The following is a 27,705-nucleotide window of genomic DNA, read 5'->3' as shown; positions in this document are numbered from 1 at the left end:
TACTTGAAAGTTTGGAGTTTTAGTATTCACAGAATTTTAGTAGCTGATCTCTGACTGCCAAAATTAAAGATGAATGCTTTATATCAATTGAAAGCTGGGATGCCGAGCTGCTTTTAGATGGTATAAAACAAAGATTTTTATTATAGTTCTAGTAGTTCTTAATTTAACAATTGAAATGGGGGGGAAAGATGATATTAATCAGAATAATGTGATTTTTTTTTTTTTAAGGTCCAACCCCTTACCACTTGCTGCATGAAATAATTACAACATCTCAATGGAGTATCACTAAAAAGCTGTCAAGTATCAGGGGGTAGCCGTGTTAGTCTGTATCTACAAAAACAACATGGAGTCTGGTGGCACCTTAAAGACTAACAGATTTATTTGGGCATAAGCTTTCGTGGGTAAAAAGATGCATCTGAAGAAGTGAGATTTTTACCCACGAAAGCTTATGCCCAAATAAATCTGTTAGTCTTTAAGGTGCCACCAGACTCATTGTTGTTTTTACTAAAAAGCTGGTGTTCCCAGTTATTTTGTAGCAGACAGCATATGTCTCTAGTTCTAATGGGTGACAAGCTATTTGACCTTAAATCTATCACTCTTTCCTCCTTCTATTTGTGCTCTTTTGGCACTGTGGACAGCTTGTATCAATATAGCTTTCAGTTACTAACTTTGATATGGGTTAAAAACACAAACTCCAGTGCAATGCATTTTGATCACTAAAGAATAGACTTTTTGTTGGATTTTGTAATATATTTATTAGTTTTATGTTATAGTTCACGGAACTGTATGGTAACATTTTACTTTTCTAAGTATATTACCCATGCTTATTTTCCACAAATAATTTTTTTCCAAGATAAGGTAGTTTGAGGTTCAGATTAAATACAGATATTCCACTGTGTACCCTTTCTCTATTACTTGGTAATGATAAAAATATTCATTAATATTTTGAAAATGAAGCAGTGTTAATGGATAGATAAGGTACGACACTTCTTCCTGTCTTACTATGCTCAAAATTCAGCCATAGAAAGTCACAATACAAGAATGTATTCTGGCCATCCGAAAATGATTTGATGATTAAGGAACTGGACCACTCTGTATTAGCTTAACTGTTTGTTTGTTTGTTTGTTTGTTTCTGTGGTGTAGGATGAAGAATGCCATCAAAAGAATAGTCACAGTAAAGAAGACTCCACTTCAGTGGTTCAGACAGTACACTGTCTGTTCATTCAGGTTAGACATCTGATGTGGGTGGTATTTGGTTATGGAGAATAGCAAGGTTATTAGATAAACCATACATTGTGTAAACATAAATTAATTGCTTTCTCTGTGTAGCTGGACAAGTAACCAAACAGAATCAGATGGCTGAAATGAAACTCTGAAGATTAAGGTTTCTTTAGTATATAAAACTAGGATTTTTTTAAAAAGGCTTGGCCACTTAATGTATGTATTCTTGGTATGGAAAAAAGAATGTGAAATACATCGAACCTGTCGACGTAAATACAATACGTTGACTTTTTAAAGTCTTTGTCTAAACTGAAAGGAGCCAACTGAAGTCTGTGGTCACTGGAACTGGAAAGCCCTGCCTATGTAGCACTTAATAATCAAAGAGTGGGAACAATTTCCACTAGTCAGTGTGACATCACTTTTGCTTGCCATCTTCACTAGTAGTGACTTGCCCTGCCCTGATTGATGGGAAAGGGATACATGGGGCATATGCTAGGAAGAAAGATGACCCCTAATGAAGTAGAGCTGAACACTCCCACTTGAAGTTGTTGCTGTTATCTGTGATGAGATGAGATTAGGGACAGCCCCTTGGCACGTACTTAAGAGTGGTACAAAAGAAGCTTAATTCTTGGATGCCTGGGACAACTCTGCCTCCTTTTTTTTAAAGAATTATGATCAGCCTTTATTTTAGCAGGATTTTAAAAAAGCAGCCTCATCACAAGCAGTTGCGTACATTGAAAAATAGTAGGAAAGTATCTGATATATTTTTAAGCTTCTTGTCATGTGATTTAGTAGATGAGAACAAGGAGCAATAGAATCATGGAACCAGTCAGCTCTCCCAGGACCACAGTTAAGCAATCACTAGGTTAAGGGGCTTTACAAAGCAGTAAGTTAGACACTGTAGTACCAGTATGTATGTCAGCAAACAAAACAGCCATTGTACGTTCAGCAATGTCTTGCTCACCACCTTGAACATTAGATCACTTAAATGGAGGGAATGTTAACCAGGGCATGAGGGTTATCCCCTAGTTTTTGGAAGGATGGAAATCATTTGGGGATATTGAATTTCCAATTAGGCTGACAAAAAGGGTCTCTCTTTAATGTCTCATCACAATATCCCCCATTGTACCACAACTGCTGTATGGATTAACTTGGATCCCAGTATGGGACTTGAACATACACCTCTACCTCGATATAACGCGACCCGATATAACATGAATTCAGATATAACGCGGTAAAGCAGTGCTCCGGGGGGGCGGGGCTGCGCACTCCGGTGGATCAAAGCAAGTTCAATATAACACGGTTTCACCTATAACGCGGTAAGTTTTTTTGGCTCCTATGGACAGCATTATATCGAGGTAGAGGTGTACTATGTTCACTTTCACTTCACATTTATGAAATTTGATTTTCATCTTTGGAATACTTCAGTGTTCTCTTCAAAGCTACCACATTATGTGTTCAGTTAATTAAGAAAATGTAATAATTAGAAAACTATTATACAGTTATAATAGAAAATCCAAAAACTGAGTTTTTTGAAAGCGCTAAAAGCCTCATGCTTCAGTACGTAAGCCAGTCTGTAGTTGTTAAGGGTTAGAAGAAGATTTCGCTGAGAGTCAGACTATCCCACGTGTACCTTTCTCTAAGGCATCTGATGCTGACCACCGTTGAAGGCAGGCTACTGTACTAGATGGACTTCTGGTCTTCTCTGGTATGGCAATTCCTGCATGTATTTACATATATACATTGTTTTAATACAAGCAGTTAAAGACCTAAGCAAAATCAACCCAGAAATATTTTAAAAGCCAATTTTAAACTAGCATTTTTTCTAGACTAGAGTTCCACTAGGTGTTTTTTGTTGTTTTTAAATGAGAGGTCAGGGAGGTGTTGGTTTTTAAGTGTTTGTTAGTACAGAAATGATGGAAGTTGTGATAATATCCATAGATTACAATACAATTTTTTTTCTAGTAGAAATGCTTCTCACAGAAAATTCCAGATTGTTCGACATCACAGTTATGGAGATATGGTGTTTACAAGTTGCTCTTGACTGTATTTGGTTGTAGTACAGAGCTGAGTATTAACATATTGACAGAGGAAATCTTCTGACAATTTTTTTTCTTAACTGCAACCATCTCTCTCTTTCCTTGTGTCTGAAGATGGAGTATTGCGAAAAGAGCACATTACGGGACACTATTGACCAGGGATTGTATGAAGATACTAGTCGGCTTTGGAGACTTTTCCGAGAAATTTTGGATGGATTAGCTTACATCCATGAGAAGGTCAGTAAATGTTACAATATCTACACTCGTTAGCAACTGTCAAATCTATACAATGATTTTTCTTGTTTCACACCCATTTTTATAAGGTTCTGGAATAGCGTATCATAAACCTGCACTGGTGTTTTTAAATTGCTCTAAACTTGTTTTATTGTTACCACAATTTAGTTAGTTTTAAAATACCTTATTGGGTATATATTGTCACTTAAAATTATTTTTAGCTGTTTTTAGCACCTTCAAATATTTTCCCAGTATCAATCACTGATGAATTAGTGGAATGGGTTGGTACTGTATACAGAACCAAAAAGGGGGTCCCTTTCCGATACTGCTTTATAGCCTGGAAGGAATTTTTCTCTCAACCACTCTGATTCAAACTTTTTTTTTTTTTACTGTGTTAACAGGGAATGATTCACAGAGATTTGAAGCCTGTGAACATTTTTTTAGATTTTGATGATCATGTGAAAATTGGTGATTTTGGTTTAGCTACAGATCACCCAGCATATGCAGTAAGTATTACATAAAATTAAGCTTTGCAACACATCATCTGGGCCATTACAGAAAGCGAATGAAATAATTTTAATTTGGTACAGGAGTAACATGTAAAAGAAAAATGTCAATAAAACCTAACGACGTTGAGCAGATTTAAATGTGCAGTCCATAATTCCTTTATCATTTCACTATTGCATATTCTAGTGTAGGATTATAAATTGTATAAAAGCATTTTCTGTGTTTACACATACATATGCCAAAGGGTTAAATGCATTTCACACTCATTAACTGGTTAAAGTGTTGTCTAGAATTGTGGAAGTTGATCTTTAGAAGTTTAAGCCAAACATTTTAAACTTAGGTGCCAAAAGTTACAGACTTGTATTTATATTTGAGAATAGAGGCTAATAAATGATGAAAATGCTTTATTCTGAATAAGTCTTTTCAGTTAAGTCACTATATTCATTGCAATCATGAAAATTATAAAATATCTGACCTTTGCGTGTGTTTACTTTTCTGTTTCAGGCAGACACTAAACAAGGAGAAGATCATTCAGGAAGCCATCTGGCCAAATCTGACCCTTCAGGTAAGTGCAAAAAATATTGTTTACTCTAACTGGTGCCAAGAAAAATTGTACATCCAACAGTCTTGCTTTCTGTACCCAAATGGAGTGAAATCTGCCCCCTCCTATGCAAAACAAAAGGCCCCTTCTATATTCAGTTCTATTTATTTATTTTATTTTGCACCACAAAAAACCCCTGTGTGTGTGTGTGTGTGTGTGTGTGTGTGTGTATATGTGTATATATATATATGTGTGTGTGTATGTGTGTGTGTGTGTATGTATGTGTATGTATATATATAGTTTCCAAATCATCTGGCTTTGGGTAGGGATGTCTGCCTCTACTTCATGTTATGAGCTGGAATAGCAGCTGCTTTCCTTCCATACCCTCTTTGCCAGGAGGTCATTGCCACTTGATCTACATAAAAGTGAATTCACTCTCTCTTAACCTAACTCTATAGGTCAGGGCAGATCCCATCTCTGACCTGTATGGGTTGCAGAGATTCCTGTGTGGACACTCTGCCTATACTTTCTCCCACCCTTCCCCCACCCATGCAGGACTTTTGCAAGACTTCAGTGGTACAAACCTCCACAGAGAGTGTCTCTGTGCGTGCAGGGGGGGGACGACTCTTAATACATTCTCATTTGATCTACCTTGCAAATATGTTGAGGATGAATATAATGAGAATTAAATTTGGTTGTGACTCTAGTCTTAGTACACCTCTACCCCAATATAACGCGACCTGATATAACACGAATTCGGATATAACGTGGCAAAGCAGTGCTCCGGGGGGGCAGGGCTGCGCACTCCAGCGGATCAAAGCAAGTTCGATATAACGCGGTTTCACCTATAACGTGGTACGATTTTTTGGCTCCCGAGGACAGCGTTATTTCAAGGTAGAGGTGTATTAACATACTGTGTCACAGTATCATAATGGAATCCTATAAAGACAGGGTGATTGGCATACAAAAAGGAGACATGTCCAAGTTATGCCTGATTTGTCTACAAATATGTAGGATATTTCACTCCTCAACTTTCACAAAGACGGAATTCCCATTTAAAGAAGAGTTTAAAAAAAAACAAAAAACTACATTTTCTTAACCATTAGATGCTGTATTCCACTTGCAGGCTCTGTGAAACCAGTAACTCTTTTATATCCATACAGATAATTTGACAGGGATGGTTGGCACTGCACTATATGTGAGCCCTGAAGTCCAAGGAAATACTAAATCTTCATATAATCAGGTAATATTAATAGGACTTAATACAAGGGCATTTTGAGAGAACAGCAGTAGAGGTTTCTATTTTGAGTTGCATAATGTATGATCTTCACCTGTTGTAAATAAGATCTGACCATCCATAGACTGTCCAGTGATCTAAATGTAAAGGCTTAAAATGCCACGGGTCCTTAATATACAGTAATTTTAAAAAATGTACACAGTACCCATTTTTAATGTGATTAGTTGGGTAAGTTCATTATATTAATAAAATCAAGACACTAGTCAAACTTAGGAACACTTCAAAAACATTTATCTCTTTAGAAGTAAGATTTGTTATCACTTGTTTACAGAAATATCAATTTTATATTGCTAAATTTGCTTGCTAAATTTCCATCTAGGTTGCATTTCCCTTGTTTGTTTGTTTTGTTTAAAGTTTGTCATTCAAAAATATTGCATTATTTCATATACTTTCTGCAAAATTCACAGTTAACAGAATTTCAGTTAATTTCTGTTTTCACTCAAGTTACTGCAGAGAATCATAGAATTGTAGGATTGGAAGGGACCTTAAGGGGTCAGCTAATCCAGTCCCTTGCACTCATGTAGGGTGACCAGATGTCCCAATTTTATAGGGACAGTCCCGATTTTGGGGTCTTTTTTCTTATATAGGATCCTATTACCCCCCACTCCCTGTCCCAATTTTTCACACTTGCTGTCTGGTCACCCTACACTCATACCAGGACTAAGTATTATCTAGACCATCCCTGACTGGTGTTTGTGTAACCTACTCATAAAAATATCCAATGATGGAGATTCCACAACCGCCCTGGGCAATTTATTCCGGTGCTTAACCACCCTGACCATTAGCAAGTTTTTCCTAATGTCTAATATAAACCGTCCTTCCTGCAATTTAAGCCCATTGCTTCTTGGTCTATCCTCAGAGGTTAAGGAGAATAATTTTTCTCTCTCCTCCTTATAACAGCCTTTTTGTGTACTTAAAAACTGTTATCATGTCCTCACTCAGCCTTCTCTTCTCCAGACTAAACAAACCCAGTTTTTTCAATCTTCCCTCATAGGTCATGTTTTCTAGACCTTTAATAATTTTTGTGGCTCTTCTCTGGAATTTCTTCAATTTGTCCACATCTTTCCTGAAATGTGGTGCCCAGAATTGGACACAGCACTCCCGTTGAGGCCTAATCAGAGTAGAGCGGAAGAATTACTTCTCGTGTCTTGCTTTCAAAACTCCTGCTAATACATCCCAGAATGATGGCTGCTTTTTTTTTTTTTTTTTTTTGCAACAATGTTACACTGTTGACTCATATTTAGCTTGTGGTCCACTATGACACCCAGATCTCTTTCTGCAGGACTCCTTCTTAGGCAGTCATTTCCCATTTTGTATGTACTCCTAAGTGGAGTACTTTGCATTTGTCCTTATTGAATTTCATCCTATTTACTTCAGACCATTTCTCCAGTTTGTCCAGATCATTTTGAATTTTAATCCTATCCTCCAAATCACTTTCAACCCCTCCCAGCTTGGTATTGTCCGCAAACTTTATAAGTGTACGCTCTATGCCATTATCTAAATCATTGATGAAGATATTGAACAGAACCGGACACGGAACTGATCCCTGCAGGATCCCATTCGATGTGCCCTTCCAGCTTGACTGAACCACTGATTACTCTCTGGGAATGGTTTTCTAACTAGTTATGCAACCATCTAGGTAGCTCCATCTAGGTTGCATTTCCCTAGTTTGTTTATGAGAAGGTCATGTGAGACAGTATGAAAAACCTTACTACGGTCAAGATATACCACATCTACCACTTCCCTCCATTCACAAGGCTTGTTAACCTGTCAGAGAAGGATATTAGGTCGGTTTGACATGATTTGTTCTTGGCAAATCCACTCTCACCGTTACTTATCACTTTATTATCTTTTAGGTGTTCGCAAATTGATTGCTTAATTATTTGCTCCATTATCTTTCCGGGTACTGAAGTTAAGCTGACTGGTCTGTAATTCCCTGCGTTGTCCTTATTTCCCTTTTTATAGATGGGCACTATATTCGTCCTTTTTCCAGTCCTCTGGAATCTCTCTCTTGCCTCTATTTTTGCCAAAACCATTTTCATCCACTAAATAAAATTTACTTTGGGGCTGAAAACTGAACCTCGCCAGCCACTGTGGGTACATCTATACAGCAGAAAAAAATCCATAGCAGTGAGTCTCAGAGCCCAGGTCAACTGACTCAAGCTCATGCTAAGGGGCTAAACATAGCAGTGTAGGTGTTCCCACTTGGGCTGGAGCCCGGGCTCCAAGACCCGGTGAGGCAGGAGAGTCTCAGAGCCCAGGCTTCAGCCTGAGCCTGAACAGCTAAACTGCTATTTTTAGCCCCACACATGAGCCCAATGGGCCCAGGTCAGTTGACCTGGCTGAGACTCACTGCCACAGGGGTGTGGTGTTTTGGTTTGGTTTGGTTTCTGCTGTGTAGCTGAGTTGCTATCGCAGTATTTGCATTCATCTTGCAATAATACACATTCTTAATCAGAAAAGATAATTCTGTATATTGTAACACCTCTCTCAAGTGTTAGGATGAAGCTTATATGGGGCGGGGGGGCAGGGGGATTCTCAGTGAGGTAAAATGGTCCCAACTTACTGATCTACTAGACTCCTAGTGTTGTGATTTTTTGGTGTGTATTTTTTTTTCTGCTAAACTAGAAAATTTAACTAAAAGATGGACATGTGTGTGTCAGGTTACCTACATACACACAGTTAAAACCCCATGATTTCAGTGCATAACTACAGATTTGATTTTTCTGGACCTAATGCATCAGTATCCGATAATGATCAATGCCACTTGGTATTTGAAACTTGAAGGTGAAACTGCCCTCCTGCTGCATCCCAGGTTTGTGGCATTGCTGGCAGTATGCACTACATAGGCATTTTTAGAGACTGATATTTGTTTGTTTACTTTTTTGCATTTTTCTCAGTTTAGACAATAAACATAGATTGGCCAGTTTGACTTGTGTTTAACCATTTTACCATATGTTTGACTTGGTTTCACAAGCAGTAGCATGCACTGCTGTCACATTTAGGTTTAAAATACTGCAGGAGAATATTTATTTGTTCAAAAATTGTGTTTATATTTAAATTAAAAAAACAATTCATGGAAACGTTTCTTTGTCTTAGGTTTTGTAAAAGCTTGACAAAATAGACTCATTGCCCAAAATTTGGCCAATGTTATCAACTGATATATTTTCATTAAGGAAAATCCTCGAGAATTAGGAAAGACTATCAATATTCCCCCAAAAAAGGGAGATTTGGGGGGGAGGGTTAATAATGTACTGTGGTGAAAAATCATCTCTTAAAAGCAGCCCCAAAATACTTGTTGAAATCTTCTAACTTTTATAGGGCTACTTTCTGAGAGGTGCTGCAACTTTTGCTGGAATCAGTGAGAACTGCAGATGACTGGTCCCTCTTGAGATGTGGTCTATAGTTTTAGTCATGCTAGTTAGAAAATGCTTCGTTATCAAAATGGGTTTCAGTAAAATATATCTTTCCCATAATTCCATTTTAGACCTGATATATTCATATGAAAAAATTTACATGTCCAAAAATGGGTTTGCACTGTGTCCTTTGCCTACTTTAATCACTCACTTAGTAGGACTAAACTATGAGAATGTATGATGAGGCTAAAGGATAGGCAAACCACTAGCTTGAGAAAGTGAAAATATAATTGCTAATAGGATTGGGCAAAAATAGATTGCAGCATTGGTGACATCAAAAGAGAACAAAAAAAGCAGATGTTTTCTTTTGAGGGAGGGCAACTAAGTCCTTCTCAGAGCACGGAAGAGCCCTCCTGCAAAGGAAGACAAGATGCAGCTCCTTCAAGGTTGGATATTAGGAAACACTATTTCACTAGGAGGGTGGTGAAGCACTGGAATGGGTTACCTAGGGAAGTAGTGGAATCTCCATCCTTAGGTTTTTAAGGCCCGGCTTGACAAAGCCCTGGCTGGGATGATTTAGCTGGTGTTAGTCCTGCTTTGAGCAGGGGATTGGACTAGATGACCTCCTGAGGTCTCTTCCAACCCTAATATTCTATGATTCCTTCTAGGGACTTAAGATGGAGAACAAGTATCAAGGGTAGATAAATTCTTAGATAAACAAAGATCCTGTTTTCATACAAGTGTGGTTCGAGAGAAGAAATATTTGGTGCCATGTATAAGCAGAATATTTTCTAAACAGAAATGTTTTCAAAATAAAATGTACTTCCTACCTACCTCATGAGAGCGTGGTGAGGATAAAGTACATTAAAGATTGTGAAGCACTCAGGTACTGTAGTAATGGAGGCCATATAAGTACTTAGAATAGAATGGAAAATATGTTCATTTTTGCTGATAAGTTACTATCATCATGGATCAGAGACACATCTCTTGCAGTTAGGTTTACTATTTACTTGATTTTTTCTTCCCTAGAAAGTTGACCTTTTCAGTCTGGGTATAATATTCTTTGAGATGTCCTACCGTCCCATGAGTACTGCATCAGAAAGGATCTTTGTTCTCAGCCAACTAAGACAAGTATGTATAAATGTTGGGGGGTGAGGAGGATTGGAGGGGAGGGTCTCCATCAAATATTTCATTGAGTAACAGACAAGGAAAAAGTATGCAAAATATTAACAGTATGCTTTATATTGCAACCAAATGTTTGAAGGTTTTTTTATAGTAAGCTAAAGAGAAGAAAATACGTAATTGTCACATGAAGAAAATTGGGGTTTTCTGTATGAACCACATTAACCCATTGTGGTATTTGTCCCCTTCTAGTGGCAGGACTACGTATTTGGTTTGAGTAAACTGTTGCCTCTAGGTTAATGGAAGCACAAGAATCAGAGGCTCAAGCTTTTAGATAAAGAGGTCAATCAGTCCTTCCTGGTTCACACCCAGCAGCTTGTCACACAGAGGGTATGGGGCTGTGGTTGTATCTTGTAAACTCTTATTATGTGTGTCACAAAGCACCATATAAATGCTTATGAATAATAATAGAACACTGTCTTGGCAATCTTAACTATAACAGCTAACTAAATTTTCTTGCTTTGAGTAATAAAAATATCTAGACTTGCTGTTTCTGATATATACATGTGTTAATAAGGTTAGCTTGCTCAAGTTTGCATCCTTATTCTAATTCAAATATATTTATCTTTTTTAGTCTACTATTGAATTTCCAAAAGACTTTGATGACGTGAAACATAAAAAGCAGGTAATTTTATAGACATTTTAATTATTAGGTGTTCGCTATTAAGAAATGTTAATGATTATTTTTTCACTTCATTTTAAATTAGTAAGCTCTGCCAAGTCACCACATGACACTGGAACAAAGTAAAAAAGAAAACTCAAAAGGTTAAAGCAATTAATACAACTGACATTGAAATATATTTAAAACACAGTTCCTGAGTGCAGTCATAATGGATTAACAAACTGCAGAGTTCATCGGCGTACCTTTTAAACTCTGAAGGACTATTTTGACCCTAGGCTCAGACAAATTGAAGCTACACTATACAGCAATTAATTTAACCCTTTGAAAACTCTTTGTTTCAAACATAGTGGGATGTATTGTAGAAAAAAAGGTTTGTAAGGTGAAATGATAGCTATACATTGTGTCCATGGGCAATGGCCACCAGTGGCCCCCTCTGGCAGCTGGGGACAGCTGGAGCTTAGTGGATTCAAATGCTATCTTAGGTTATTTTATAGCCCGTTTCTCTGAACCATGCCTCCATGGGCCGGGAGTGGGGTCTGCTGCAGAGATACCATATTCTCCTGTACACCATCTGGAGATTTCCTTTACATTAGGAGAATCCCTGGGTAGCCAGTAACACCAGCTTTCTGGCTGCGTTGCCTTGCTGGACAGTGATATGGCTCTTTGTTGGAGCATCATAAGAACATCAGAACGGCCATACTGGGTCAGACCAAAGGTCCATCTAGCCCAGTATCCTGTCTTCTGACAGTGGCCAATGCCAGGTGATTCAGAGAGAATGAACAGAACAGGTAATCATCAATCCCTGTTGCCTATTCCCAGCTTCTGGGAAACAGAGGCTAGGGACACCATCCCTATTTATTTTTTCGCAGCAGTTTACTAAAAGAATCCCAATACTTGAAGTTATACCAAATAGCCAACAAATAGAATCTTCATTAGCCAATAAGATTCCTGCTTTTATATCTGTATTTTATAAATCCTTATTGCATGTTTTTACCTGCATATCTTCTATAAATTAATAGTATTTAGTATCATACTTTACATTATATTGAAGTTTTGCATCATGTTGTGTCTGTTATGAAATTATTACACAGCATCCCAAGAGTCTTGCCTGGGGGAGGATAAATTTTTAGGGATAATAGTATTCTTACTCTGTTGATATCCCAGTTAAAGATATTCAGAACTAGTGAGGAAAGAATAATTTTTCTCACAAGATTCAAATAGTATCAAAACTTTCTCATACATGAGTATCTTACTGACATGATAATGCTTACTGAGATATTCATACCATGAGATGTTTTGATAGGAGTTAAATTAGTAATATGTTTCGGTTTAATTTGTAGAGATCGGTTATTACTTGGTTGTTGAACCATAATCCTGCAGAACGACCAACTGCTGTGGAGCTGTTAAAAAGTGAACGCCTCCCGCCACCTCAGATGGAGGAATCAGAACTTCATGAAGTGCTTCATCACACCTTAGCAAATGTAGATGGGAAAGCTTACCGGACTATGATGGGCCAGATATTTTCACAACGCATCTCTCCAGCAATGGATTACACCTATGACAGCGACATGCTGAAGGTTAGTTTTAAATTGATTTTTAATAACTCCAACCAAGAAAATGTGGATATGACTTAGCTCAAAACCTGTGCTTCATAATGTTTTACCTCAGTGCTTAGTGTCCCTTTACAAACCGATAATTTAATACTATTGGTCTGATATCTCCAATCTAATTCATATCCTGCTCCCCATTTGAATTTCACATACTTAGTGAAGAATTAAACTAAATTTGGCTATGGCAACAAATGGTCACAAACCTGTGTGCATATGATTGCTTCTTACTCTTAGCAATTATAATAGTCATGATACTCACATCTAAGTGTCAGTAAAATATTTTTGTTTTGGGGCAACAGCCATTTCTACCCTGTCAGACAATCCCCTTTAATGGCTGCAGTCAATATTCTCTTCTTATTCTAAAACACTTAAAAATGATTGTTCTAAATACGTTTTGTTTCCTTGTTTCCATTGTACTTTTTAACTATTAATCAGTGTATAATGGGAATGTTATGTGTGGAAAGAATAAGGACATTATGTTGTATACAGTGCTCATTGTGGTTTGCTACGGTCATTTGATTCATATGTTGATGTCTTCTGTATTGGAATATACTTAAGTGCTCCTTATTTTGGGGTGGTTGTTGTTTTCAGGGTAGTTTTTCCATTCGAGCAGCCAAGATACAGCAGCATGTATGTGAGACTGTCAGCCGGATCTTTAGAAGACATGGTACGTTTATGTTCAGATGTTATTGTTCCTTTTGTTTTTTCCTTACTCAGAAAATGGTGTTGAATGGATTTGAGAGATGGTGAAATGTTTTCACTATTAAAAAAAATAATCACAAGGTTGCATGGGATGATAGATGCACATTTAGAACTTTGACCTTCATTTTGGCTTCCATAAGAGAAATTGGTTTGAAATCTCAATTATTAATCTACCATAAATGGAATATGAGGAGGATTTCAAATCTTAGTCCATGTAAATCTTTTGTCTTTGAATTTATACTAAATAATTTTGTTATGCTGACCAATACTTCAGGGCTTTTTCAGGGTAGGGAATGCTATATGAATATTATTTAGGTTAACAAGTAGACCATAGTAAGACAGTGATAGATAAAACTTGCTAAGGCTAGTTCAAAGAAATGGGGTGCGGGGGGGGGGGAGGAGGGAACCATACAAATGTTGGAAAATTTTGAAACCTTTTCAGTCACATTATAACAATCACTTGTTGAATTTTCCATTAAATTATTTCCAGAAAGCAAAAATCAAATTTTTTAAACATTTGAAATGAGAAAAAAATTGATCAGCTCTCATCATATGGCTAAACTGACCAATCAGTGGCAACCAGAAAATGAGAATCAGAAACCAAAACACATTAAGCCAAACAATCAAATGGCCTACCTTTTTTTAATTTAAAGCATTTCATACTTTTGAAAATTTTCTTAAACCAACTACTTAGGAGAAATTTAAAGGTTTTCACAAAATATTCTGTTTTTGGTGAACATCTCTAATATTTATACTTGCTGTGGCTGAATCAACATGTACAGATTTTTATGGGTACATACTTCTTTGCTCAAAAGTAATTTTAGAGGTGAAACAAATATTTTCAGGAGGGAGGGAAGGAGGTTTTGATTTATTTATATTGTTATAAGGTTTATAGGATATAGGTCTGATTAGAGGACAGGTAATGTATCTGAAAAGTGCAACAGACTCTGACTTCCAGATCCAAATTGCTCATTTTCAGTTGAAAAGATTTTCTAACTTCTAGCGCTGCAGACTTAAACCAGGGATCTTAAGGTCAAGCTGGGTTTGTTCTTACTCACGTATTATAGCAACTAATAAAAATTCTTCATTGGAACTTGACAATAACGTTGATTATATGTGAGTTAGAAAATAATCCAACTGGATGTCGTGTATTTGTATGGACATCCAGTAGTAAAAAGATAATATAAATTACTCTAGTCATTAAGGGCAGCAGCTGTGACTTCAAAAACACACAATGAAAAGTGATATTTTACAAAGTTGTTTTTTCTGATGATAACCCATTTTTAAAGATGGCTTAAAAAAAATAAACAAATGTGTTAACAGCATTGGCCAAGTGACTGAATCGCAAACTTTTGTGCTGCCATGTGGGCCACTCTGTGAGATTCCTAGACTTTGCCTTTCAGTACTTTGGAAGAAGGATCCTCAGCTCACCTTGCTTAGCAGCAACCATACCTGACAAATATAATAGTATTGACAAGCTTAATGAGACTCTTACCTGTCCTTTTGTAAGCCTTTGTGGAAGCTGGAGGTTGAAGAGGGAGGTAAAACTGATGATTTCAGAATTCTGTCTAGGGTATGGAGTTAGTCTGTAGGATTCTGTAATTATCTCACACACCTCTTCTCCCTCTCCTCCCCAAGAAAAAAAATAAAAAAGGTAACACTTAAGTCTATCAGTTTATTCATAGACCCCAAAATTAATCTATTTCAAAAGGTAACAGATTTTAAACAAATATTGCTTTAGATTCTTATACACTAGGAGTTTTGATTTTTTTTTCTTTTTAATGGCTTCTGAAGAGAAGGTGTGACCTCTATTCGAATTGTGTTTTACCAATTTTGCATAGGCGCTATCAAGCTGCATACCCCACTGCTAATGCCTAGAAATAGGAAACTGTATGACCATAATGAAGCTTCATATTTCATGGATCACAGTGGGATGCTGTTGATGCTTCCTTATGATCTCAGGGTAAGTGGTGTACCCTTTATACTTTAAGCTAGTAGGTTTGGGGAATGTTGTAGTTTCTATTATTGTCTTTGATTCACTAATCAAGTTTTAGGCACAGTCTTCTACTTCTTTCTCTCAACACTCAGGCATCCGATTGTACAGTGTCAATCTCTTTTTTCCTTGACTGCCAATCTCTCTCCTCTACCCTGAGTTGATGACATTTCCAGAAATGATAGGGAGGATAGAAAAAATGGCCACTGGAAAAGAGTAACCTTTGCAAGTTTGCCTTACTTTTTGCATCATAATTGATTTCACCCACAACTCCAAGGAGTGTGTCCAGTCAGAACTGTGCCTGCATTTGTCTCCAAGTGTAAGCATCACACCAGTCACAAAAATGAACTACAAAGAGTGGAAGTACACTGAATACAATGAAAACATTGCTACTTTTTCCACACTTAAACACTTCTTAAAAAAACAAATTGAAGAAAAAATGCTACACCACAAATACAGTGGATGACGGTGTTGTAGATTTTTTTTTTTCACTTATGCACATGTGAGGGAAAAGACTTCATAACTCACTTTTTAACGGTCCCTTCCTTCACACTTGTGACCCAGTGAGAATAACAGCATCCCACTTCCTTTCCTCTTCAGAAATTTGCCTACACTATGTGTGTAACTGCCATCGCCCTAATGTGGCTACTGCCTATATTGCCTATTTGGTCATTTTACCTTCCTATATACTCACAAAAATAGTCATTGTCCTGGCCACAGCAGGAGAAAGACAGGAGGCAATGGATCATAGGAACTAGGGGTGCTACTGCACCCCCAGGCTTGAAGTGGTTTCCATCATATATAGGGTTTACAGTTTGGTTCAATGGCTCTCAGCACTCCCACTATACAAATTGGTCCAGCACCCCTGCAATGGATGTGGTTTAATTAGGCTGCAAATTTATTCAAACTTCATATATCTGGGAATACAGTGAAGGATGTCAGTATAATTGTTTCTGCCTATTTGGAGGAACTGCTGTCAGCCCATCCCCTTCTCAGCCTGGTCCCAGCCCATTTCTGGGAACCTGCTACCCTCCCCTTCTGTGAGTGTGAAAGGGCTGGAAAAGAGGGGGTTGTCTCCCTGCTGTACCGGACATTAGGATGATGTCTAAACTGCTTGTAGATGATACTAAACTGCTCAAGATAGTTAGGACCAAAGCAGACTGTGAAGAACTTCAAAAAGATCTCACAAAACTAAGTGATTGGGCAACAAAATGGCAAATGAAATTTAATGTGCATAAATGTAAAGTAATGCACTTTGGAAAAAATAACTCCAACTATACATACAATATGATGGGGGCTAATTTAGCTACAACAAATCAGGAAAAAGATCTTGGAGTCATCGTGGATAGTTCTCTGCAGACATCCACGCAGTGTGCAGAGGCGGTTAAAAAAGCAAACAGGATGTTAGGAATCATTAAAAAGGGGATAGAGAATAAGACGGAGAATATATTATTGCCCTTGTATAAATCGATGGTATGCCCACATCTTGAATACTGCGTACAGATGTGGTCTCCTCATCTCAAAAAAAGATATACTGGCACTAGAAAAGGTTCAGAGAAGGGCAACTAAAATGATTAGGGGTTTGGAACGGGTCCCATATGAGGAGAGATTAAAGAGGCTAGGACTCTTCAGCTTGGAAAAGAGGAGACTAAGAGGGGAATGTGATAGAGGTATATAAAATCATGAGTGATGTGGAGAAAGTAGATAAGGAAAAGTTATTTACTTATTCCCATAATACAAGAATTAGGGGCCACCAAATGAAATTAATGGGCAGCAGGTTTAAAACAAATAAAAGGAAGTTCTTCTTCACACAGCGCACGGTCAACTTGTGGAACTCCTTGCCTGAGGAGGTTGTGAAGGCTAGGACTATAACAGCATTTAAAAAGAGAACTGGATAAATTCATGGAGGTTAAGTCCATTAATGGCTATTAGCCAGGATGGGTAAGGAATTGTGTCCCTAGCCTCTGTTTGTCAGAGGGTGGAGATGGATTGCAGGGGAGAGATCACTTGATCATTACCTGTTAGGTGCCCCAGAGGGAGTGAACCTGACATTGGCCACTGTCGGTAGACAGGATACTGGGCTAGAGGGACCTTTGGTCTGACCCAGTACGGCCGTTCTTATGTTCTTATGTAACTCCAACCCTCCTTCCCCATCCCTTAAGGGGATGCCTTCTCCTAAATCCAAAGCCAGTTTATCAGAGAACTCTGTCCCTGCTATAACAAGTACCTGCAGAGAACACCTACCATGAAGAGGCACCACCATTTAGCTTGGATGCCTCCCCACAGCTCAACTGCTGCAAGAGGGGGCTTCTCCAGAACTGCCCAGGATATACATACCCCCACCTCTGAGCAGTGTCACCCATCTGGTCCAACCACTTCCTGCTCCTCCCTGCTCTGTCCAGGTCAATTTTCCCCTTCCTTCCCACCCCTGCAACCCAGTTGCAGAGTGTTTCCCTTAAAAGAGCAACAACCCCTTTTCTTCTGGTCAGCTGGAAAAAGACCCACTGCATTCAGATGCAGGAAGCACATTCTGTGGTACTGCTTCAGAGAAAGACTGCAGTATGTATTGATGAACTGGTATGCCAACAAAGTTATCTTCACCTTTCTCTGCCTCCAGTGAAATCACAGATTGTTTTCTTCAGCCACAGCTCCAGAGATATCAGATACCCAGTTCAGTTCAGCTTAAACAAAAGGTTTTGTTGGTAGTTTTACAGAAACTAATATGAAAGGAAGCTGCACTAAACCTAAAATGACAGCATATTACAGGATTAGCTTGCCTGTAGCTTGTGAGATATTATGGATAAATCTCTCTCCTTGCCTGGGAAGGTTACAGCAGAAAAGACAGGCTCCTCTGTGGAATCCCCAAGGGTATGTCTACACTACGAAATTAGGTCGATTTAATAGAAGTCGATTTTTTAGAAATCGATTTGATACAGTCAGTTGTGTGTGTCCCCACTAAGCACATTAAGTCGGCGGTGTGCGTCCACAGTACCGAGGCTAGCGTCAACTTTCGGAGCATTGCACTGTGTTAGCTATCCCACAGTTCCCACAGTCTCCACCACCCATTGGAATTCTGGGTTGAGCTCCCAATGCCTGATGGGGCAAAAACATTGTCACGGGTGGTTCTGGGTACATGTCGTCAGGTCTCCCTCCCTCCCTCCATGAAAGCAATGGCAAAAAATAGTTTCTCGCCTTTTTTCCTGGGTTACCCGTGCAGACGACATACCACGGCAAGCATGGAGCCCGCTCAGCTCACTGTCACCGTATGTCTCCTGGGTGCTGCTGGCAGATGCGGTACTGCAGTGCTACACAGCAGCATCCCCTTGACTTGCCTTGCGGATGGCAGGCGGTGCAATACGACTGCTAGCCGTCATCGTTGTCCCATGAGTGCTCCTGGCCGACCTTGATTAAGTTGGTCGGGGGCGCCTGGGCAGACATGGGTGCTCCAAGCCGGCCTCGGTAAGGTCAGTCGGGGGCGCCTGGACAAAAATGGGAATGACTCCAGGTCATTCTCTTCTTTAAGTTTCATCTAATGGAGATTCAGTCCTGCCTGGAATATCATGCCAGCTGGAGGCTTCTGCCTCAGGCTGCTATCCCAGTCGGCAGCACCGCACGGTCGCACCTCCCCAGCCTATCCCTTGCTCCCATGGCTCATGAAGCCTGGACAGTAGTAAGGAGCAGTTCAACTATAGATTCATAGATTCTAGGACTGGAAGGGACCTCGAGAGGTCATCGAGTCCAGTCCCCTGCCCGTATGGCAGGACCAAATACTGTCTAGACCATCCCTGATAGACACTTATCTAACCTACTCTTAAATATCTCCAGAGATGGAGATTCCACAACCTCCCTAGGCAATCTATTCCAGTGTTTAACCACCCTGACAGTTAGGAACTTTTTCCTAATGTCCAATCTAGACCTCCCTTGCTGCAGTTTAAACCCATTGCTTCTTGTTCTATCCTTAGAGGCTAAGGTGAACAAGTTTTCTCCCTCCTCCTTATGACACCCTTTTAAATACCTAAAACTATAGGCTGAGCAAGTGCATAATGGTGGTAGAATGTGCCTTTGGACGTTTAAAAGCTCGCTGGCGCAGTTTACTGACTCGGTTAGACCTCAGCGAAACCAATATTCCCATCGTTATTACTGCTTGCTGTATGCTCCATAATATCTGTGAGAGTAAGGGGGAGACATTTATGGCGGGGTGGGAGGTTGAGGCAAATAGCCTGGCCGCTGATTACGCACAGCCAGACACCAGGGTGGTTAGAAGAGCACAGCAGGGCGCGCTGTGCATCAGAGAAGCTTTGAAAACCAGTTTCATGACTGGCCAGGCTTCAGTGTGAAAGTTCTGTTTGTTTCTCCTTGATGAAAACCTGCCCCCTTGGTTCACTCTACTTCCCTGTAAGCCAACCGTGCCCTCCCCTCCCCCCTTTGATCTCCCCTCCTCCCTTTGATCTCCGCTTGCAGAGGCAATAAAGTCATTGTTTCAAATTCATGAATTCTTTATTAATTCGTCACACAAATGGGGGGGCTAACTGCCAAGGTAGCCCGGGAGGGGTGGGGGAGGAGGGAAGCACAGGGGTGGGGTAGTTGTAGGGGCACCCCCTAGAATGGCATGCAGCTCATCATAGAAGCGACATATCTGGGGCTCTGACCCGGAGCAGCCGTTTGCCTCTCTGGTTCTTTGGTAGGCTTGCCTGAGCTCCTTAAGTTTTACGTGGCACTGCTGCGGGTCCCTGTTATAACCTCTGTCCTTCATGCCCTTGGACATTTTTTCAAATATTCCGGAATTTCATCTTTTGGAACGGAGTTCGGATAGCATGGATTCGTCTCCCCATAGAGCAATCAGATGCAGTACCGCCCGTTCAGTCCATGCTGGAGCTCTTTTGCGATTCTGGTACTCCCTGGTCACCTGTGCTGATCAGCTCGCTACGCTGGCCAAACAGGAAATGAAATTAAAAAGTTTGTGGGGCTTTTCTTGTCTACCTGGCCAGTGCATCTGAGTTGAGAGTGCTGTCCAGAGCGGTCACAATGGAGCACTCTGGGATAGCTCCGGAGGCCAATACTGTCGAATTGCGTCCACACTACCCCAAATTCGACCCAGCAGGGTCGATTTCAGCGCTAATCCCCTCGTCGGGGAGGAGTACAGAAATCGATTTTAAGAGCCCTTTAAGTCGACAAAAATGGCTTTGTCGTGTGGACGGGTGCAGGGTTAAATCAATCTAACGCTGCTAAATTCGACCTAAACTCGTAGTGTAGACCAGGGCCAAGATTGTCTGTGTGCAGTCCCCACCTTCCAATTACAGGCCCTCTTTCTCTCATGCGATAATGTCTTAACTTTACTCAAGAATGGTCAGCTCCTTGTTGAGACTATTTGAATAGTTTGTCATCTGGAAGTATTCACTTTTCACCAAGTCTTGCATACCATGCCTATTAGCCTTAGTGTATCATGGCTGCATGACTGTTCCAAGAATCCATGTGCATTATTTTTCTCACCATAATATCTACTATGTAACATCAAGGCTGCTAATCATCTTAGATCAACAAAACATGCGCTGTTTGACTACAGCTGGTCTTTTACTTCACCTATGGCACTCTGCTATCTTTGACTCCTCTACAGTTATTAATAAGGCTACGATTATGTCACAGAGTCCGTGATTTCCAGAGACCTCCATGGCCTTTTCTGCTTCAGCCCCCGGGCCACAGGGCTGGACCTGTCAGCTAGGGGGCCCTAGTGCTCTGAGCTGCAGGGGCTGCTGCAGCTGCCTGCCCTGGAGCTTGAAGCTGAGGCAGGGCCCTGCAGCTCCCAGCAACTGTGGGGAGCTCCCAGCCGCATGATGTAATATGAATCAATATATTTGAAAATATAGAAAAACATCCAAAAATATTTAATAAATTTCAATTGGTATTCTATTGTTTAACAGAGCGATTAATCATGATTAATTTTTTTAATCACAATTAATTTTTTTGAGTTAATTGCGTGAGTTAACTGTGATTAATCAACAGCCCTAATTTTTAAAGGTATAAAGGCTAAAGACTTTTTTAGTGTCATCCTTCAATAGTGCTAGTTATAATGTCTAATTCTGCCTCTGTTACCCCAGTTTTAGACCAGTGTGATACCATTGGTGTAATAAAAGGAAGAATCAGACTAAATGCTATCAATACTCTAAGGGCCTCCACAGGTTTGATCTCTTTGTTGGAATGAGTGGTTTCCTAAAATGTGTTGGGTACAGAAGCATTGACTGAATATGGCAGCTGATAATCACCTTCTGTGTTCCTGGAAATAGGGTTTTATTATCAGCACACAAACAATCGTGGTTAGTACGCCTTTTGCTAGATGCATACCCCCTTTTGCAATGCATACCTCCTGTATCAGCATAACTGAGAAACTGAGTTCTCCCCCACTCAAAGAGTGAACACCGTTTTCCTGAAAGATACACCAGAGATGCTTAATACCATTTAGTTGTGACAAATACACATTTTCTGAGACATTATTACAGATGGGAGAATAAAGGTGTAACTGCATGATGTATATATAATTCAGCATTAGTCTAAGAGCATAGGTCAGAATGAAGTTATGCATATTTGTCTCAACCACCTTTTTTTTTTTGTTTTCAGATTCCTTTTGCAAGATTTGTAGCTAGAAATAACATATCAAACTTGAAAAGGTAAGAAAATGGCTGGGAGGAATTATGCCTCATTCAAATAGGACTAATATTCACCTGTTGCACATGTAACTTTCTACACAATGACTGAATAAATGACAGCACTGAATGTATTGTATTGATTCCTTCTTTGGTGTTTTTTGTAGATATTGTATAGAGCGTGTATACAGACCTCGGAAGTTAGACCGCTGTCACCCCAAAGAACTCCTAGAATGTGCATTTGACATCATCACTTCCAGTGGAAACAGCTTTTTACCTATTGCAGAAACAATCTACGCTATTTCTGAAATCATCCAAGAATTTCCAGTACTACAGGTTGTTTCCCTCATCTTACCTCCTTGATTAACAGACATTTTACATTCTTTGATTTTTTTAACCATAAAAGGCTGTTTCATTAGAGAGGGAATTGTAAATAAGGAAATATGTAGGCAACAATGACTAGAAAAAGACCTTCTCACCTTGTAACACACTAAATATTTCCAAGTTTTGACTTCTGATAAAACTTGCAAACTGAGTCAGTATAATATAAACTGTAAATGACAAAAGTTTTTTCAAGTACAATTTCCAATGAACAGTCTGTTTGCAATGTATACACTACTGAACATTTTTACAACACTGTTTGAAATAATAGCTATCTTTTTTTAGGTGAGTGAGAGTTTGGCTCTTAATCCTGACATTAAAAATATAAAATAGCACAAATCCTGCCAGGTCTGTAGTACACAGAAGGGAGTTAAGGTGATGGGGAGATTCAAAGTTAGTCTTATGAAACAGAAAAGCTATTTTACATATTGGAATGCCAATAAAACATAAGATATTTTTTCCTCTGTTAGGAAAGAAACTATAGTATTTACTTGAACCACACTGCTTTATTGAAAGCTATACTCTTGCACTGTGGGATACCAGAAGAGAAACTCAATCAAGTCTACATCATTCTGTATGATGCAATGGTAAGATATTAATGACTCATGCAGAGATCAGTTTAATAACTGTAAAGTGCCACATTAATTATAGATCCATCTTTAAATATGAGTAATAATACTTTGGTAATTTACCAGAGAGTATTTTAACCATATATTAAAAGTGGTGGATTATTCCAGATTATCATTTTATATTAAAGCCTTTTCTGCTATCTCCTTATAGGAGAACTGTTATCTTAAAACACATATTTATTGGGGGGGGGGAGAGGAGGAGAGGGAATTCTTTACCTATATGACTAAAAACATCCTAAATTGTTAAAACTGAAAACATTGCATTCAGATATATTTTTATTGTTTTATATTTTGCTTTTACTTCACACAGTTTAATCAGAGAAAATGGACTAGTCAGTTTCATTTGCGAACACTACAGAGGAATGTTTAAATCATAACAAAGAACTTCCATAGGTTTTTTTAACTTCATGTAATATTTCTGTTTAACATAGTTTGTATTTTTTTTAAGCAAAAGCTATGTTTTAAATAGACTTTTTACATGTAATATGACCAAACCAGTTATGGAATCACTGAGAGGCAAGTAAACATTTTGCCATTGTTCACAGTGATATTTCAGAGAGTAATTGATTGAAGATGGGTACATCAAAGGGGGAAAAAAAGTAACCAAGGAGCTGCATTATTAATTCTTGTCTCAAACAATTAGTAAACTTTTTTCTCAAAAGTGAATTTTCTAAAAATATGCTACAATATAATGTTTTTTTGTTGTACTTTAGACCGAAAAGTCAACAAAAAGAGAAGTGGAAGCCAAATTTTGTAATCTTTCTCTGTCATCAAACAGTGTAAGTAGTTCAACATTACACATTATATTTGTATTTCCTTATAAATTGTTATAAATCTATAGTACTTTATTTACTATGAAACCCATTAAAACCTCAGCTAAGAATATGCCACTTATTGTATAGAGATGATGCCATTGCATTTGCAACTGAAATGCCATTGATCTCTTTACTGTCATACCTCTTTGGAAATGGTCTAACTTGTCTCTTTCAGCGTTACTATTTTCTTGGTTTCTCCCTTTTTTAATATTTGTGTTTCAGATTATGCAGATGTTCAAAGGGTAAATGGAATATTGTAGACTGAGATTTCCAAAAGAAAAATGTGTGAGATACTAAATAATATTAAGCAGAGTTAGGTGCATGAATATAGAGAATGGGTTGAGATAGATCTCTCACTATCCAACTTTTTGATGCCCTGATTAGGAATTTTCATGTGTCCACTCCCTCCCCCAAATTCTTAAGCAGAATTATTAGTCTGCTCTGCAAAACAAGTATAAATGGTAAACCTTTAGTCACACCAAACCAAAGCTATGTTGTTGTTCATATGCCTTCTATTCAAGCATGTGTATGGTATTGTATCTGTGTATATTTTCAGCTTTGTCACCTGTACAGATTTATTGAGCAGAAGGGAGAGTTGAACGATTTAAGCCCATTGATAAACACAATGATAAAACAAAAAACTGGTGTCACCCAGCTGGTAAAACACGGCATGAAAGATCTGGAGGAAGTCATGGGTCTCTTAAAGAAGCTTGGTATAAAACTTCAGGTTTGTAAAGCAGTCAGATTATAAATTCATTGATTTATAGCTCTGTACAACTGCTCTGTCTTCATAAACCTTTCCCCGGGGACCAATCCATGGATAGTCTGAAGAACAGAAAAAAGCACCATCAAATTGTGGTACTGTATATGATAAACACTACTGGTGGTGCCTGTTTTTAGATCCTTACTCTCAGAGTAGGGCCTGTATTGGTAAGAAACCTTCAGCTGAAGAATACTTATATCTGTGTAATTGAACTATTTCAGTTGCATTCTTAGTTGAAAAATAATTTTCTCTACATACATATCACTGAGAGCACTAGGGGATTCTTTGAAAATTTTAGAAGTTTCTAAAATACTGATGGTAACAATTGAAATAGCTCATTTTCTCTAAAGGCTTGCTATTTGGGATGTATACACAAATCTTCAGTAGTTCATGTCCCCTTGTGATCCTTTAGATTTAAGACATTCTTTCCTCTTTCCAGCCTTTTTGGCTGAATCTGTCTCTTCAGGGATCAATATTTTAATTGCAGTATTAAATCTCCTCAAAAGCAGAGAAACCATGTTAAGTTTTCATGATATGCTGATGTGTACCTTTTAATACTTTACAATTGTGTAACTAGAACTGGTGTAAGACTTAGCGAGGATATAATACTCATTTTTGTTTTATAGGTGTCTATAAATTTAGGACTCGTTTACAAAGTGCAACAGCATAATGGAGTCATCTTTCAGTTTATAGCATACATTAAACGCAGACAAAGAACTGTGCCTGAAATTCTTGCAGCTGGAGGCAGATATGATCATCTGGTGTGTGTAATTAACCTTTTTTTTTTTTTTTTAAAAAGCATATACTTTTTTGATACCTTACTAAAAGCATTGTTTCTTGTCTTTTCAGATTCCACAGTTCAGAGGGCCGCAAACAATAGGACCTCTTCCTTCTGCTGTTGGAGTCAGTATAGCTATAGATAAAATAACTGCTGCAGTTTCCAGTATGGAGGACTCTGTAAGTTTCGGTTCCTGTTTCATTCGTATTTCTGTCATTTCAGTAATCTGTATGTAGCCATAGATAGTCAAGATATATTAAAAGGTTCAGATGTGTCTCAAAATAATTCCATACTAAAATAGACAGAAGCCTCAAGATATGGTGCATTTTCCTTTGCTTCTATCTATGTAGATTCTTAAAAAAATGGTAAATTGAAATGTAGTATATGGCTTGTTTAATGGCATAAAAATTTCCTTTTTGAAATTTATTCAATGATTAATATCTGTGAAAGGGGAAAAGATATGTTTTCCCATATGTAGAGTCATGTTCTTCCCCTTAAAAAAAAAAAATCGTATTTTTGTCCCTAGCCCTTCTTTTTGTCATAAAATGGGCTTTTCTACATAAATCATATAACAATTTCACTCAGCAGCAGAATGTGTATATTTTTAATCCCTCTTTGTGAAGAGGTACATTAACATTGCTAAATGGGGAGGAGATAAAGCCAGGTAACTCACTGATTTAGGCTTTGCAAGTGCTTTTGCTGTAACAGGGTCAGATTTGCTGAAGAGCTTAATTTAAAAAAATGCTTAATAATGAACCATCTCCTAATCTCTGCCTAATTTGCTTGAAAAGCAGCACAATAATATATTTGTTCTCCAGGAATATCAACATTTTTACACCTGAAAACAAGCTCTGGTAGCTCACATTGCCCCTCTCACTTCTACTTTTCCTCCAGGTTACTATGGGCTCTTGTGATCTGTTGGTTGTGAGTGTTGGGCAGATGTCAATGACGAGAGCCATCAGTATCATTCAAAAACTCTGGACTGCGGGAATTCCAGCTGATATCATGTATGACTGGTCCCAGGTAAAGAGTCTGTCTACATATTTGTTAGCTATATGTCAGTTTCATAAAGGCTGGTATTGCTAAAGCAGCCTCTTAGAGGTTATTCATTTATAGAATCATAATATTGAACAGCTGGGTGCAATTCAGCTATCCTTAAATCAATGAAGATTACGTTTGCTTTTATAGTATTTTTCCTCTGTAGCTCTCATCACCTTTTACAATGCGAATAAGCATCATAATCTTCGTTTTACAGCACAGACAGATTAGGTGACGTACCTGTGACGGGTTAGATCACAGAAACCCCCCTGGGAGCTGCCAGCCAATGTGCCAAGACTACTTCTATCCCTGTTTTCCCTGCCAGCTCAGGACTCCAGCACCCTGTCTTGCTGAGCCAGACACTCCCGTCTGCTCCAACACAGACCCAGGGTCTGAATTACTTGCCCCAAACCTGCAGTCTGTGTTGAAGCAGACGGGAGTGTCTGGCTCAGCAAGACAGGGTGCTGGAGTCCTGAGCTGGCAGGGAAAACAGGGATAGAAGTAGTTTTGGCACATAAGTTGGCAGCTCCCAGGGGGGTTTCTGTGATCCAACCCGTCACAGTACCCATGGTTACTCACTGAGGCATGATACAAAGTCCACTGAAGCCAGTGGAAAGACTCTTACTGAATTCATGGGGCTTTGGATATGTCCTGAGTCAGGGTCAACAGTGAGACAAGAACCAAGTCTCCTGATTCCAAATCTGGTGCTATATTCACTGGGTTATGCTGCTTCCATGGGATGACATGTAGTGGAGACAGCTTTATTGAAAAGCACCCAAGATTCTGTAGATCCTGGACAAGTATTTGACATAAATCTTCCCCAAAAATGTATTTTGCCAACCTACATCAACAATATAAAAACAAAGTATACTCCAAACCTCCCCCCGCCCCCCAAATGAAACAGAGGGAGTCATTCCTAGGAGGAAATGGAAAGGTTCTAAATATGGGGCCAGTAGTGGCAATAATGAAAAACACCTTTTGCAGGAGCAGTTTTCATGTATTGTTTAGCAGTGGGAAGGGACGGGCTAACATGGCTGCGAGGCAGGAGCATATTCTGCACTCTAGTGGCCACTACAGTGGCATAATGAAGCTGTACTCCAGGGACTGCAGACAGTATCGTTGGATTACTGACCTAAAACATACAAGTGTCACCACAGCGTTAGTCATTAAGAATATCCAGTGCTGCAAGATTCCTGGAAATGCTATTTGTATTGAAGGACTGACTTCTCATTCCCTTACAATGAGCCCAAACGAAACAGTAGGTGCCCAGCACAGATAGATTATGGGACGATAAGCAAAGTACTTACCTACCTTACACCCCTCTGGACAGTTTGCCAATCTGGTTCAGTTTATTTATAT

General features: G+C 38.9%; 1 protein-coding gene across 1 annotated transcript in view; it reads left to right on the top strand.

Annotated features, from left to right (window-relative positions):
* The window catches only part of EIF2AK4 (eukaryotic translation initiation factor 2 alpha kinase 4), a 73,718-nt gene that overhangs the window by 35,271 nt on the left and 10,742 nt on the right, over window positions 1-27,705 (top strand). The window contains exons 14-31 of the mRNA XM_026651208.2: window positions 1,144-1,227; window positions 3,375-3,497; window positions 3,896-4,000; window positions 4,506-4,566; window positions 5,706-5,785; window positions 10,225-10,326; window positions 10,952-11,002; window positions 12,340-12,576; window positions 13,201-13,276; window positions 15,153-15,274; window positions 21,917-21,966; window positions 22,110-22,278; window positions 22,794-22,910; window positions 23,666-23,731; window positions 24,324-24,494; window positions 25,157-25,291; window positions 25,380-25,487; window positions 26,203-26,331. Of these exons, the coding sequence (XP_026506993.1) occupies window positions 1,144-1,227; window positions 3,375-3,497; window positions 3,896-4,000; window positions 4,506-4,566; window positions 5,706-5,785; window positions 10,225-10,326; window positions 10,952-11,002; window positions 12,340-12,576; window positions 13,201-13,276; window positions 15,153-15,274; window positions 21,917-21,966; window positions 22,110-22,278; window positions 22,794-22,910; window positions 23,666-23,731; window positions 24,324-24,494; window positions 25,157-25,291; window positions 25,380-25,487; window positions 26,203-26,331 (1,986 nt within the window). The remainder of the gene's footprint in view (window positions 1-1,143; window positions 1,228-3,374; window positions 3,498-3,895; window positions 4,001-4,505; window positions 4,567-5,705; window positions 5,786-10,224; window positions 10,327-10,951; window positions 11,003-12,339; window positions 12,577-13,200; window positions 13,277-15,152; window positions 15,275-21,916; window positions 21,967-22,109; window positions 22,279-22,793; window positions 22,911-23,665; window positions 23,732-24,323; window positions 24,495-25,156; window positions 25,292-25,379; window positions 25,488-26,202; window positions 26,332-27,705) is intronic.

Source organism: Terrapene carolina, unplaced genomic scaffold (assembly GCF_002925995.2).
Source record: "Terrapene carolina triunguis isolate 2854851 unplaced genomic scaffold, T_m_triunguis-2.0 Scaffold96, whole genome shotgun sequence".
Lineage (NCBI taxonomy): Eukaryota > Metazoa > Chordata > Testudines > Emydidae > Terrapene > Terrapene triunguis.
The sequence above is the reverse complement of the archived record's forward strand: the minus strand, read 5'-3'. Positions and strand labels throughout refer to the sequence as shown.